The following is a 13,826-nucleotide window of genomic DNA, read 5'->3' as shown; positions in this document are numbered from 1 at the left end:
TCTTAGCACCAGTAAGGACTAAAATGTCACAGAAGGCACCTTCGATGATGGTTTAGCTCCGTCATGACTATGCAGATTCCTAGAATGCTCCTTTATGGGCACGCAGCATGGATTTGTTAATCATGTGCCCTATGTGAATGTCTGAGTGCCCTGTACATGTAAGCCCATCTGGTGTGACATTTTTTGTGCTCTGTTTGGGTGTCTCTATGTAGAGAGCCGTATGGTGTTCATTTCTTGGCACGTTCCTGCCACGCGTGGGTTTGGAGGGTGGCAGGGTAGGGCCCCTTTTTGAGTCAAAGCCCCCAGTATCTGACTGAGAGAAGCCCTCCTCAGTCACTGTCACCCATGTGACTCTCAGCCCGCACACGGTTTCCCATGCTATGCACATACCCATGACTCAGTCAGCAGCTCCCTAGAAACAGCCCCCCCCTTCTAACACGGACGACCCCAACGAGAGGTTCAGCGCCTCCCTGCATGGGAAGCCCCCCCCCCCCATTCTGGGCCTCCGGTTTCCACCTCCTGCTGGGGGCTCCGGGAGTTGCGCTCTTGCGCAGGGCTGGTGTCGCGGGTTCCCCTTCCTTCCCGCAGAAGTGCCCCGGGGCCGGACTGGGCTGACGGGCTCCCGGGATTTGGTTTGGGGAGGAGGTGGAGCTTGCCAGTCTCCGTCTGGGGCGGGCGGGGGGGATAGTGGGGAAGGGGAGGAAGCGAGCGCGAGCGCGGATTGGCGCCCAAACGCCGGCGCTCCCTGCAAAGACGCACTCACAGCCGAGGCGACTGGACTCGCGGGTCGCCTTGACTCCCCCAAGCCGGCGGCTGGAGACTTGTTGAGAGCCCAGATGGAGGAGGACGTTATGGACAAAGTGGAGGACATGGCGTCGGTGAGGGACTTCGACCCACTCATGGGCACCATCCCCGCCACCAAAGTGGAGCTCACCGTGTCCTGCAGGTAAGGCCGGGCGCTGTGGGCTGGAGGGCGCCGGAGAGCAGCAAGTTGCTCTCGATTCCCGCTTCGGCGGCTGCGGAGATTTCAGCCAGGCGTGCCGAGGAGGGCAGTTGTTGCTTGCTCAAAGTTTCTGCCTTCCAAGCCGCCTTGGCTGGGGCTAGCGCTGGAGACCTGGCCGGGTCCGTGGTGGGAAAAACAGGTCTCTCCGCCGCCGGGCTCTCGTTGGGCTGATAGCTGAGAACAACGGCGTGGGTGGGGGACTTCTTTGTGGATTGATCCTCATATGCCTGCCTGCTCTCTGTTAGCTAGTGATAGTCAGTTGCCTGGGAGCACGGGAGCACCTGGGGGAGTGGGCGCGCCCTGGTGAGTCAGGTGGTGAGGCACCTTAGTTCAGGGAGCACACGTGCAGAACGGTGGGCAGGGGGAAGGGGGTCTCCCATGAATCTCCTTGTCAGAGAATACAAATGATTTTGAGCAGATCAATTACACCTCATATTCCTCATAGGTTCATACTCCTGTTTATCCCAGACAGCAGTCTTTCCAGGACTGTTCCTAACAAGGAGGAAAATTCACTGTGACTCCCAGAGCAATCCTAGGTAGAGTCATATCCTTATGAGCCCACTGGCTTCAGTGGAGTTAGAGGGATGAGACTCATCTTGGGAAGTGCGCTATGCATTATACATGCCCCAGCACTCTAAAGAATTCTTCATTCTCGAAGACTGCACGCAGTTGGAGCTGCAACGTTGATCCAGGAAAGGGGCGTCCCACAGTTTATTTCGTTTTTAACATTTACATTATTTATAGGCCCCCTTTCTCTCATGGACTCGAGAGTTAGTCGATAAAATCCATGGACGGGACATTCAATAAATAATTCAATAGAATTAGGGTTGTAGAACCAACCGGAAGTCTAAAAACAGAAGTGAAGCAAAGCATAAGTCACATGTCACATTAAATGATGCAAAAATCCTTAGTAGGATCCTAGTTTCAGCAAGCTATGCTTGGTAACGTAGACCACAATCCTTAATAATTTTTCTAAGTAACTTTGTGAATCATTTAGTACAGTGCAATTCTTATTGCCTCCATAGAAAAGCCCTTTTGAATAATTCAGCTATTGAAACTGCGAGAGAAAGTCATTTCTAACTTATTCACACATAATCCAATAAGTATGTGGAACATATCTCTCATTGCCCCATAATACCAAACATTTTATTACGATGGACTGGAGTGGTTTTATAACGCTTCATACTTACTTCTATGATCCATACACATTGTACATAGGTAACCATCATTGGTGAGTTAGGATGAATGAAAAGACACTAACATTGTTCCACACACGAGGTTCAAAGTAAATATTTCAAAATTTAGAAAGATAAAAGGATGTCTGTAGAGAAAAGGGTTAGAAACATTCGACCAATTAAAACTAAATGTACCACAAGCAATAAATCCATTTTAGGGTTCCTTTAACAACTTTATGTAAACCCATGTTTAATCCAAGATAGGTGATAATGGCTGCAATCCTAAATATGCTTTCCAGGAGTATGTCTTATTTGAATATGAGGGTTACCTCTGAGGATTTCTCCCTTTAAGAATGCCTCATATTATGAATTGTGTGATGTGATAGTCATATCCTTATATTCCATATTCATTAATTGAAAAAACTGATATTCCCAGCCTCTGCATTCTGCAGATCAATAATGAAGCTTAAAATTCTTCTTTCTATGTAGGATGAATCAAGATCACTTCCTGTAAATTAGTAACCCTTGAACTCACCAAAGAGGGAAAGGGATGAACTGTTAGGAGCATGGAATGGGGAGGTTACTTAAGTTATCAGTACAACAATATCAGTACAACAGATAGAGTGCAATAAGAAGACACATTCCATGGTCTATTACAAATGGAGCATGCATCATCGTGGACCAAGTCCACTTATTTGTATTCCATATTACTAAACTAATCTGGAATGCCAGTCCCTGTAATTTAGATCATCATTTCATCAGAAGATTCTTTCTAAAATCATTTGACAGACCAAGTTCTACACACTAAGCATACAGCTAGAATGAAATGCAACTCTGGAACAGAATGCCAAAGGCCCAAAACATGTTTATCACTCAACTCTCTATAGATGCTCTCTTTTTTATCTTTCTAATTTACTTATCAGACTTTTGGCTCTCCCATTATCACTAAATGGAAAGAGGAACTTTAGAAGCCGATTGTGCTATGAAAAGGATGTTCTTTTGTCATGTTTTTAAAACGGCAAAATAATTTGTTTTCTAGTAGCTGCCTAATCCTTCTGCAAATTTTTCCCTTCTTCCTCTTACATCATCAGAAGGCAGCAAGTTTTAGTGCACTAGCTCTTTTCTTCCAGTGATTTATATCCCCCCTTCCAGTGATTTATATCCCCCCACTGAATGTCTGCTCAGTGATGAAGCTGAGATATTAATGCATAGCTTTAAGGACTAGAAAAGACCCCCTTATAGCTTGAAGCAAAATAAAACATTTTGCTTAATTTTTGCTAAAAAGAAAGATTTTGCCCATATAAAATCTTATCAGCAGCATGAAACAGGATGGCGGGCAGAGAGATTGGACTAAGGCAGTCTTTCTACCAGTCTGGCTGATTTTTCTTATTGGGATGTAGCTAGAAGAAGACTTCTTCAGGCACTGGAGTAAGCTTGGAGGGTGCAAAGTTGATCCCTTCACCTGTGCAGATTTTTAAAAAAGTAGACCTCTCTACTCCCATTTGCTTTACATATGAGTGAGAGGTTGCCTTTTTAAAAAAATCTACCAGGGCTAATACCAGCTGGACATTTATATGTAGAGAATACTGCAACTGTTCTCTTTTGTATGAAATTGAAGATATTGAGTCTGAGATCTCTTTGGATTTGGAGTCAGATCTCAAACATTTGATTATGAATGATCACTTGCATAGACAGTTTGACTTTGATTCTTCTCCATCGCAGATCTTTGATTGCTGATTGTATTTGCCCCTGAAGTTGTTTGTGGGGGTGGGGAGCACTCGCCTCCTGTTTGTGGCGTACCTGACCAACCTACCAGAAGGTGAGACTTCAAGCAGCACCTTTGGCTCATCCCCTGCAACCATGCGTTGTTCAAATCACTGGAAGAAAAGAGCAGAGAAGTGACTTGTGGCTAGCCTGTACCGCAGTCTTTTGCAGGAGCAGCAGTGGCGTAATGGTTAAGAGCTGGTGTACCCTAATTTGGAGGAACCAGCTTTGATTCCCCACTCTGCTGTCTGAGCTGTGGAGGTTTATCTGGGGAATTCAGATTAGCCTGTACACTCCAACACATGCCAGCTGGGTGATCTTGGGCTGGTCACAGTTCTTCTGAGTTCTCTCAGCCCCACTTACCTCGCAGGGTGTTTGTTGTGAGGAGGAAGGGTAAGGAGTTTGTCAGCCCCTTTGAGTCTCCTACAGGAGAGAAAGGGGGGATATAAATCCAACTCTTCTCCTTCTTCAGTGCACACTTTCCAGAGAGTGCAAGCACAGCAGTCATCACATTTTCATCTCACCACTGCAGTTACGTAGCACTTCTTATCACAGGTGGGGAAATGAAGTGTGACTAGCTTGTGCCGTGGTCACCCTCTCTAGTTGGCAGAACTGCTAGTGTGTGAGCCGTAACCTTTGTCCTCTACACCAATCACAGAGCTCTGCAAACATACAAACTTGAAAAGTCAATCCTAAACCAATGATTTCTGAAGTGGTGGGAAAGGTGTGCACAGAAATGCCAGTTGGGACAATACTAGATAATATCTCTGTTATGCACACATCTATTGAGTGGCTCCTTCCTCTCACTGGCCCTCTTGTTGCTTGGACAAATGAAGCGTGAAAGCAAGAGACCAAAATAACAGTCAGAGTGGAATGTTTTCCAGCCACTCATAAGTATCAGGGACAATTATGACTGGAATATTAACCATATTAAAGAATGGTTTTGGTTTGTGTTGGATTTTGATTCTGTTTTTTCTAAGGCTTCAGCTTTATTGTCACAAACTGTAAACCCAGGGGTGAAATACTGATCGGGGGCTAAAGGATGTTGTAATCCTGCAAGAGAGTCTCTCTTTTTGTTGCAAGGCCATTTTAAAATTATATTTTCAACACATATTGTGATGAGGTGGGAACGTAACCCTGTCCTACCACTCCACTGAGCAAAGTTTATTTGTTTGCTGAAACATTTAAATCCTACCTTGCTTTTTGCTCAAATTTGAAACTTTCCTCCACTCTGAGGAGACTTCTTCTACCTTAAATGGCTCTTCTGGTGGAGGAAGAGCTACTTAAGCAGGAAGAAGGTTACTTGGAGGATGACTGGATCCACTCCAATGGCTAAAATTTCAATCAGAATTTGGGAGACGTTCTACAGCCATCATCAGCCATCATGGGAGGGGCTGTGATCTGAACAACAGCCCATATAGATGGGGATTGGAGAAAAGAGTGTCACCTTTTTATTATTATTAATATGAACCTACTATCACTTGGAAACTAGTCTCATAGAAATCAGTGCAACATCCTTGAAGTAAAAATCATGCTGAAGGCTAGGAACTGCCGATGTACTTGTTTCTCTGATTGGGTCTGCTGTTCTTGATTTCTCCTTTTTAAAAAAAAAAAAGAGAACAATAATATGGCATGTTCCTCTCGAAGCTGTTGTAACCACTGCAGAGCTACCAAAGCCCTGAGCAGTTGAGCATATTATTTGCATTTAGCTCTGAGAGAGTTTAAAGGGAGGGAATCAGTATTTGCTCTTGAAAGACTATATTTTGTCCGTTTCTTCATTTAAACCACAGCAAGCCATTATTTGCTCAGCAAATTGGCATTGGAATATGTTGAAAGAACTGAAGATTTCAGAGGTTTATATTAAATTCATTAGCCCTTTGCTATAGGACTCCTGTTCCCAGGGCTTTTAATATAATCTAACAAACACACACCCCTCTATGTCTTTACTATTAGAACTTTTCTAGGATGGAGATTTCTCCAATTGAAATTTATAAATTGAAGTAGTACATTAGGAATGTAAGATGATAGAATCATAGAGTTGGGTACACTAGGAATGTAAGATCATAGAATCACAGAGTTGGAAGAGGCCATACAGTTCTACCCCCTGCTGAAGGCAGGATCAACCTAAAGCATCGTAGATAACTGTTTGTCTACCAGGTGCTTGAAAACTTCCAGTGAGGGCATGTTGTCAGATTTCTCTGCACCTTATGACTGGTAATATAATATGTGACCTCACTCCCACTGGAAAACATAATGCTTATAAAATGAAGTGAAAAAACTGTCTGCAAAGTCAAAGCTGTGATAATGCATTCATACATGCAAGGCACCAAATGTATGCATATGTACACCAGCCCTACAACTCACAATGCAGTACTTGTTCTGAGTTCACACAAATCCCTTAACAGTTGTCTGAAAGCAGCATTTGCTTTAGCAGAGGTAGTGATATTGACATAGAAAGTTGCCCTATACTTGTACTCCAGATCAGTACTGTCAAACCAAGGACTGAACCTGAGACTTTCCATAGCAAAAGCATATGCTCTTGTCACTGAGTTATGCCCCCCCTCCCAATACACCAAGCAATGATTTTGTAAGTGAATGTGTTACCCAAAGTAATGGGACTCTGACCCTTTTAGAGTGAGGGAATTAGTGAGAGTAGACTCTTTGGCTCAGCAAAAAGTTGGGCAAGCTCAATATCTTTGTTGCCTATGTATACTGAGGTCTGCTTTTTCAAGAAATCCACAAGAAAGCAAATAGAGCTTAAATTATTTAGGGATAGTAGGGATACACAAGCACATAATAATCAAAGCAACAACACACATAGGATATAAGCAGTGTTGGATAGGTTTGGAATAGATGAAGAGAATTTGGGGAGTAAGGGCTATAGTTACCATATCTTGAGCGAAATGGTCCAATGAACAGAGCTGAGCGACCTGTGCTCGGCTCTGGTAGAAGAAATATCAACATGTTTTGGACAGTAAAAACAGACAGAGAGGTGTCCAGAGTTGTTGAACGTTGACTACTGGGAGAGGGGGCTTCTTATAGGGAAAAATGGATCTTCTGGCTTATACAGAGTGGCCCTTAATCTCCCAGGACAAAGGGGAATCTTGCCTTTCTGGGGAAAGACAAGAGGCAGACATTAACTTTAAGTGTTGAGTCATTAAGCTAATGATTTGAGAGCTTAACCTGAGGGGCTAAGTTGGGAGTGCGCAGAGGTGGGCAGAGTGCTGTGTCAATCATAACTATGAAACCACGGCAATGTAAATAAGGTGGTCATTGGAGAGAGAGAGGAAGAAATTTTTGGGTTAATACAATATTGGCAGAAATACTTGGGGAAAATACATTAACAAGTTCTTTGTTTTTGCAGGGTGGATAGGACTGGATATGGGCTTACTCCCTTTAGGAAGGGTGTGAGGCAGGTATTTTGTATGATAGATATGGGTGAGGGCAAGTCCAGGCAAGAATTTACTGTGTTCTTGTGGTTACACTAGCCAATGCAGAGAATGGGATCCCTGTTTTGGCATTGCCCTGCTAGGCACCCCAAGGGCTGGTAGGATGGGTGGAGACACTGTTCTCTTAAAAACAGGGTTCCCCCAACCCACCATGGGTCAGTCTGGTAACAAATGTGTGTGTATGCATGCACACATCATTTACTATTACATGAAACTCTTTCCTTCTTAAAAGGATTTGAGGAGAGATGCCCAGGATTTAGATTTATACCAGGTACTGGAAAGGCTTGTATTGTGAAAGGGAGGTTCTCATAGGTTCCAAGGGATATGTGACATTTAGATTTTTCAGTAAGTTTAAAGATACTGGTTTACTATGTGTTGGCCAAATGTGTAATATTAGCAGAGTGGAATTATTATGAAGTTGGCCATACAGTTCAAGCAGTGTGGAGCAAACGCACTGGCCATAAAGTAGGAGTGGAACTTGACATGCAACACTCTTCAACCATCTGTGCTCCACTTTCTTAGTAAGATTAATTTTTGTGTGTGTCCACGGGACAACAGGTTTCCTTTACCATTAAGCACATCTAGCTGGAATCCAAGTGTGCAGCTCTCTAACCTGTTGTGTGTGCTTGCACCGCTTACATGAATGCTCAGCTAGGAAGTAGCCTCTTGAATTTATTTGTGGATCTGGATGCTGTCTTCATACATTTATTATATAACAGACTTATTTAGGACATCTTTTGTGACAAGGCTAATAGAGGTGAAAATGGAAGTGGGCTTGTAAAGAGCCACTCACCAGGGCAGGTACAATAAGAGTTGTTTCCAGATGATGCTTTATTCAGGCTGTTCTCCTCCCCGCCCCCAACATTTATATGCGTAACTACTGGCTAGACGAAAAATGTGGAGTAGAAAATTTTGTGGATTTGCTTGAAAGAGTGAATTGAAAATATATATTTATTTAGAGTTTCTGATTTGGAAATATCTGTAATTCATTTGCAGAAAGGCATTTGGGATAAGACTGAACATTTACTGTTGCTTGGTGAAATGATAGCTTTCAGAAAATAATAGATTTAAGTACCGTTTTCAAAAAATGGTCTAATGTCTGCATCTGAAGCTTTGAGCTCCATAAAAAGCAGTATAGAAACAAAAAAATGTGTCAAATCATGATTAGATCTGAGTAAGTGCCTTGTGGGGATAGTTTCATTAATGGAGTCTAAACTGAGTTCGTTTCTCACTTCATAAGTATTCCAAAGAACTCAATTTGTAGATAAGGCTTTGGACAGTATGAATTAGTTCCAGAGAGTCGAGAAGAGGCTAAATCTGAAGTAGAATGAATGGAATGAGTTATAGCATGAAGTTCATTGTGCTATTCTTCCTAGGGACAAGGGCACAACTTCTGAATCAGTTTGCATTTCATTTGTATACTGCAGAGAATTTGGTCTACACGAATAACTTTTCAGACAGCAGAGTAATTAGGAGTTATTGAAAATGCACTTGAAAGGCAAGGTTACATGTGGGGTGGGGTCCATCCTACCCCTCCACTGATTCTTCTAGGGCAGTGATAGTGAACCTTTTTGAGACCGAGTGCCCAAATTGCAACCCAAAACCCACTTATTTATCACAAAGTGCCAACATGGCAATTTAACCTGAATGCTGAAGTTTTAGTTTAGAAAAAACGGTTGGCTCCGAGGCGCACATTACTCGGGAGTAAGCTTGGTGAAGGAACCGTGCAATGCTTCGAATGGGTGAATCACGACCCTAGAAGGTTTACTCAGAAGCAAGCCCCATTGCCAGCAACCAAGCTTACTCCCAAGTAAAGGATTGTCCCCAGGCTAGCCTAAATGTGTTTGTGGGGTGTGTGTGTGTGTGATTTTCCGCCCCCCACATGATGAACTCTGTGCACGTGTGCCCACAGAAAGGGCTCTGAGTGCCACCTCTGGACCCCTTGGCATAGGTTCGCCACCACTGTTCTAGGGCAAAGGTGTCAAACATGCCAGAAAGGGTTTATCAGGCCTGCGAGCCAGCTGAGGCACACCCACTCCTGTTCCCAATCTGGCTGGGTGAGCCAGCTGTGGGCTAGACTGTCCAGGCAGTGTCCCCACTCCAATCCCAATTTGGCCTGGTGAGCCACCCATGTCCCATGCCAATCTGGCCAGGCAATCACACTACCTGGCTGCAGACTTGCCAATCTAGACAACACCCCCCTAACCTGCTCCCAGTGTGGCTTGGCAAGCCACACACCCCTGCCAATCAGGATTGGTGAGCTCGCTGGGGGCTTACCAGCTGAGGCAACCCCCACTGCTGGCTCAACAGCCAAGGTAGCCCCCTCCCCAGTGCTGATCTGGCAGCCATCCCCATCCCCAGCCTGACCAAGTCACATTCAAATCATATCCAGCCCTCATAACAAATGAGTTTTATATCCCTCTTCCAGAGGATATGCAGAATGTATGTCTTCCATGGAAGTAACACCCAATGACAAGATCCTAATCAGAGATAGGCATATGCTTGCATGATCCCTGAGTTGCATATGCATGGATTTTGATTGCACATGGAAGCCCACCCTAAGATTAGCAGTGCAACACTTTTTCTTCTACTGAAATCACATCAGCTCTACTGCCTGTACACCACAGGACAGCGAAAGAATTGCATTGACATTCCTTTCACAGTGTGTTCCCTTAAGCTAGAGATTTAAAGAAGTAGGTCTTCTGGCACAAGCAGTTCACACTCATATCAGCTCTCCCTCACAGCCCAAATGATTGTATGTACCTTTGTACAAAATCATTCTGTTGAAAACATTTGGCCATGTAATTTTAATGGCCATAATGGAATTGCAGCTACTTTGCTATGTGCCTTGACATTCAGTATAATAGTGTGAATTAAGGCTGCATCAATCATTAAAATGTGCTGGCCAAATCAGCTGCATCTATGTGTGGCTAGAATTATATTCCCCTAACTAATTTCTGTTATGTGAGATTCTGGTTGTGATGTGTTCACATCTGGCAGAACAGAAGGCGCACTGGACTGTTGTTCAAAGTCCAGATTTTGCAAATAGGTTAGTGACATAGAAGTCCCTTCTCTCTGTGTGTCTTGCATGTATTTATGAGCTGTAGCAGCCTTTCCTTCTGTTGGCCCATGAAAATTCCAGGGCCAAGCTTGAAGTGTCTGGAGCTTCACCTACAGACTACTAGGCTGCACATTTAACCTAGAGAACCACAGTGTTTTAATCTTTTTTTAAAGTTGTTTTGACCTGCATGGCTATAAAGTTGGTCACTTTTTCAACTTCAGGGCTCCCTTTTGTAGAATGGACAAGTAGGAGAGAGGATTCCATTAGGTGCAGATTCTTCCCAAACGGGCAGCATCACAAGCCTCCCAAAGAGCCAGTAAAGATAAGACTCTGAATCCCATGCTTGGTAAGCAAAGAGGAGCTCACAGAAGCAGACTTTTCATTCAGCAGTGGAAACTGGCAAAAATCGCCCCCCCCGCCCCCCAAACAGAAGTGTCCTTCTGCTAACCTAACTGCAGTTGGACGTGTGCTTTTGGATTTTAATGTTGAAAAATGGTGGTTCCTGCTGTGATATATTTGCAAAGTATGATTTTTGCACAGAATGGAACATGATTTTATATTGAGTTAGCCCATTAGTCCCGTATTATTTAATATGCAGCTGCTTTTCAAAGACTTTGCCAAGCCTGCCACCAGAAATCTTTTGAAGGGGAGATGTCTGAAGGACTTCCATAGTTGTTGTGCCTGTGACTTATAGGCTTTTCTAGCGCTGAAGCTTCTACTAACATGTCACCTTTCTTCACAAATGTCATCTATTCCCTCTGAATTACTATTTTTTCCTGCTGTTTTGCCCAGCATGGCCATCAGATGCTGCTTAAGAAGACTGGCATTGCATTGTTTGCCTTCTAGTTCTTTGATACAAATATTAATGCTGTGAGGCATTACAAAGCTAGAATAAGCAGTTCAACAATTCCTTATTTCAGTTCCCTCTGAACTCCTGGGTGAATATTGCCTGGGACAGGTGTCTTATTATTGTTTAACCTATCAATTCTCCTCTACTGACACTTGGGTTTTTCAGATTTATCATCTGATGGGAATGATTCAGGTGTGAGTATCTCCTTAGTAACCATTTTTTCTGGTGATAGATTCAAAGGATTCATTCAGCTCTCAGCCATCTGTGAACATATTTTGTGCAGTTCAGTGACTTGGTGGCCTCAGTGTTTCTCTAGCATGCTCTGTGCTTCCAGTGCATCCTCTTAAATAACTTTCTTTTTCATACCTGTTAGCCAGAGGATTCTCAAAATTCTTGCATTAGGGGTAGAAGAAGAGGAGTTTGGATTTATACCCTGATTTTCTCAACCGTAAGGAGTCTGAAAGTGGCTTACAAACTCCTTCCCTTCCTCTCCCCACAACAGACACCTTGTGAGGAAAGTGGGGCGAGAGAGTTCAGAAGAACTGTAACTTGCCCAAGGCTTCATGTAGCGGAGTGGAAGAACAAACCTGGTTTATCAGATTAAATTCCACTAATGCGGAGGAGTGCAGAATCAAGCCTGGTTCTGCAGATTAGAGTCTACCGCTCTGAACCACCACAGCTTGCTGACTTGACTTACCCAATCTATAACCTTTGAGAACCCACAATCCAAGCTTTTTTCAACTTCCCCACCTTTTCCCCCTATAATAGTTGTAATATTTTATCAGAAAAAAAGTCATGTATCAATGGTCTTGTTCCAAAGACATCACAACATCAATGCAATTTTAAGTAGAATTATATCATTTTAAGTCCATTGATTTAATGGATTTAGAAAGGTTTTGTTTTTGTATTTAAGTCACAGCAAACTTATGGTGACCCCATAGGATTTTCAAAATAAAGAGACATTCAGAGGTGATTTTGCCTTTGCCTGCCTCTATGTAGCAAGCCTAATATTCCCTGGTGGTCTCCTATCCAAATACTGTTCAGGGCTGGCCCTTCTTAGCTTCTAAGAGCTAACAAGATCTGGTTTGCCTGTGTTATCCTGATCATGCTTAGGGCTGCAATAATAAGGATCAAATGAACTGCATTCCCCTTCCATCCTAATATTGCATCAAATCTGGGCTGTAAAAAAGGAAAGGAAAACAAGGGCATATCACAAAAGGAAAGCTTGACTAATAGCCCTTCAGCAGACTCTGTTATTGAGCATTGCTGTCTAAGAATTGTTTTCAGACAGCATCAAACTTTTCTGGTTTGCTACTCTTCTCATACATCATTCTTCCATTAGTTGCTAAATTTAACAACTTGAAACATAAGGTTTAGCTAGGTAAAACTCCATCTTCCCAAGCTTGCAAAAACTGAGCATTTGACAGGCACTATCATCTTGGGAAAACAAACCCTGATGGTCCTTCTCCTTAAAATATGTGCTTTCTTTGTAAGGAAGATCTTGTTTCACATATTGTTTCATACGAATGAGGGCTATGATGCTGGGATCCACAATAAGATTCTCCAGTGTTTGATTTAGCTGCAACAAACAGGCACGAGGCTCAATGTGAATCAGAGCTACAGCTTTGGGGAAGATCAGCTTCCCCTATATTGTTTGCCTGATGTAAAGTGCCCCTTCCTTATCTGCTTTTAACTCCAGTAAGGAAAAAAAAAATCCACATTCCTCCTTGCAGAGGCTAAAAAAAAGTCCTGGGGGCATTTTCAGTTGAAATGGGAGAAATGATTTACTCCTCCTTTTCCCAGTACCATAGATGAAAGCATCTCTTTCTCTTTGGGGGCTGCTTTTGTTCAACAATGTAATTGTAAGTGCAGTCTCTCCTTTCTAAATCCATTTAAGTCAACAGCTTGAGATGGCCTCAACAGCGCTTAGGATTGCACTGTGAAATATTGGGGGAGCTAGTCACAGATGCCCACAACACCTATTGTTTGGCCCCAATCTTATCATATGCAGTTTGGTGATGTGGCCAGATGGGAAAACTGTGCCACATGAACACTTCTGTGTTTGAATTTTTCCTTAGAATTGATTTAATCCTAAAGAGAGGCAGTTCTGAGCAGTTGCTAGAGTGTTGGGGGTTACATGTAGGGACCCTAAATTCTAATCCCTGCTCAGCTGTGAAACTCTCCATGTGGACTTACAGAAGTCATTTTCTCTCCCTGTAATCTACTTCTTGCTTCCAAGACTTCATCTGGGCTCAAAAATTGACTGTAATGGAGAAGTAACCCCTGAGATAAAGCGAAGAATAGCATTAGGATGAAGCGCAATGCTGAGCATGGATAAAATTTGGAAAAGCAGGTACATCAGCATCAAAACCAAGCACAGGCTAGTCCAAGCCATCATCTTCCCCATAGCCATGTATGGGTATGAAAGCTGAACTACAAAGAAAGTCAACAGAAGAAGAATAGATGTGTTCAAGTTGTAGTGTTGGCGAAAGCTACTGCTCATACCATGGACAGCTAGGGTGAC

General features: G+C 43.2%; 1 protein-coding gene across 6 annotated transcripts in view; it reads left to right on the top strand.

Annotated features, from left to right (window-relative positions):
- The first annotated feature begins 674 nt into the window (after nucleotides 1-674).
- LOC125432581 (copine-5-like) overlaps nucleotides 675-13,826 on the top strand; it is a 164,197-nt gene continuing 151,045 nt past the window's right edge. For all 6 annotated transcript variants that reach the window (XR_007244497.1, XR_007244498.1, XM_048496268.1 and 3 more), the window contains exon 1: nucleotides 675-946. Coding sequence is in view for 4 of the 6 variants with exons in the window: in XM_048496268.1 (XP_048352225.1) it covers nucleotides 837-946 (110 nt within the window). In the remaining 2 variants the exon portion in view is untranslated. The remainder of the gene's footprint in view (nucleotides 947-13,826) is intronic.

This window comes from Sphaerodactylus townsendi, linkage group LG05 (genome assembly GCF_021028975.2).
Source record: "Sphaerodactylus townsendi isolate TG3544 linkage group LG05, MPM_Stown_v2.3, whole genome shotgun sequence".
NCBI lineage: Eukaryota > Metazoa > Chordata > Lepidosauria > Squamata > Sphaerodactylidae > Sphaerodactylus > Sphaerodactylus townsendi.
This window is presented reverse-complemented; position numbering and strand designations above follow the sequence as displayed.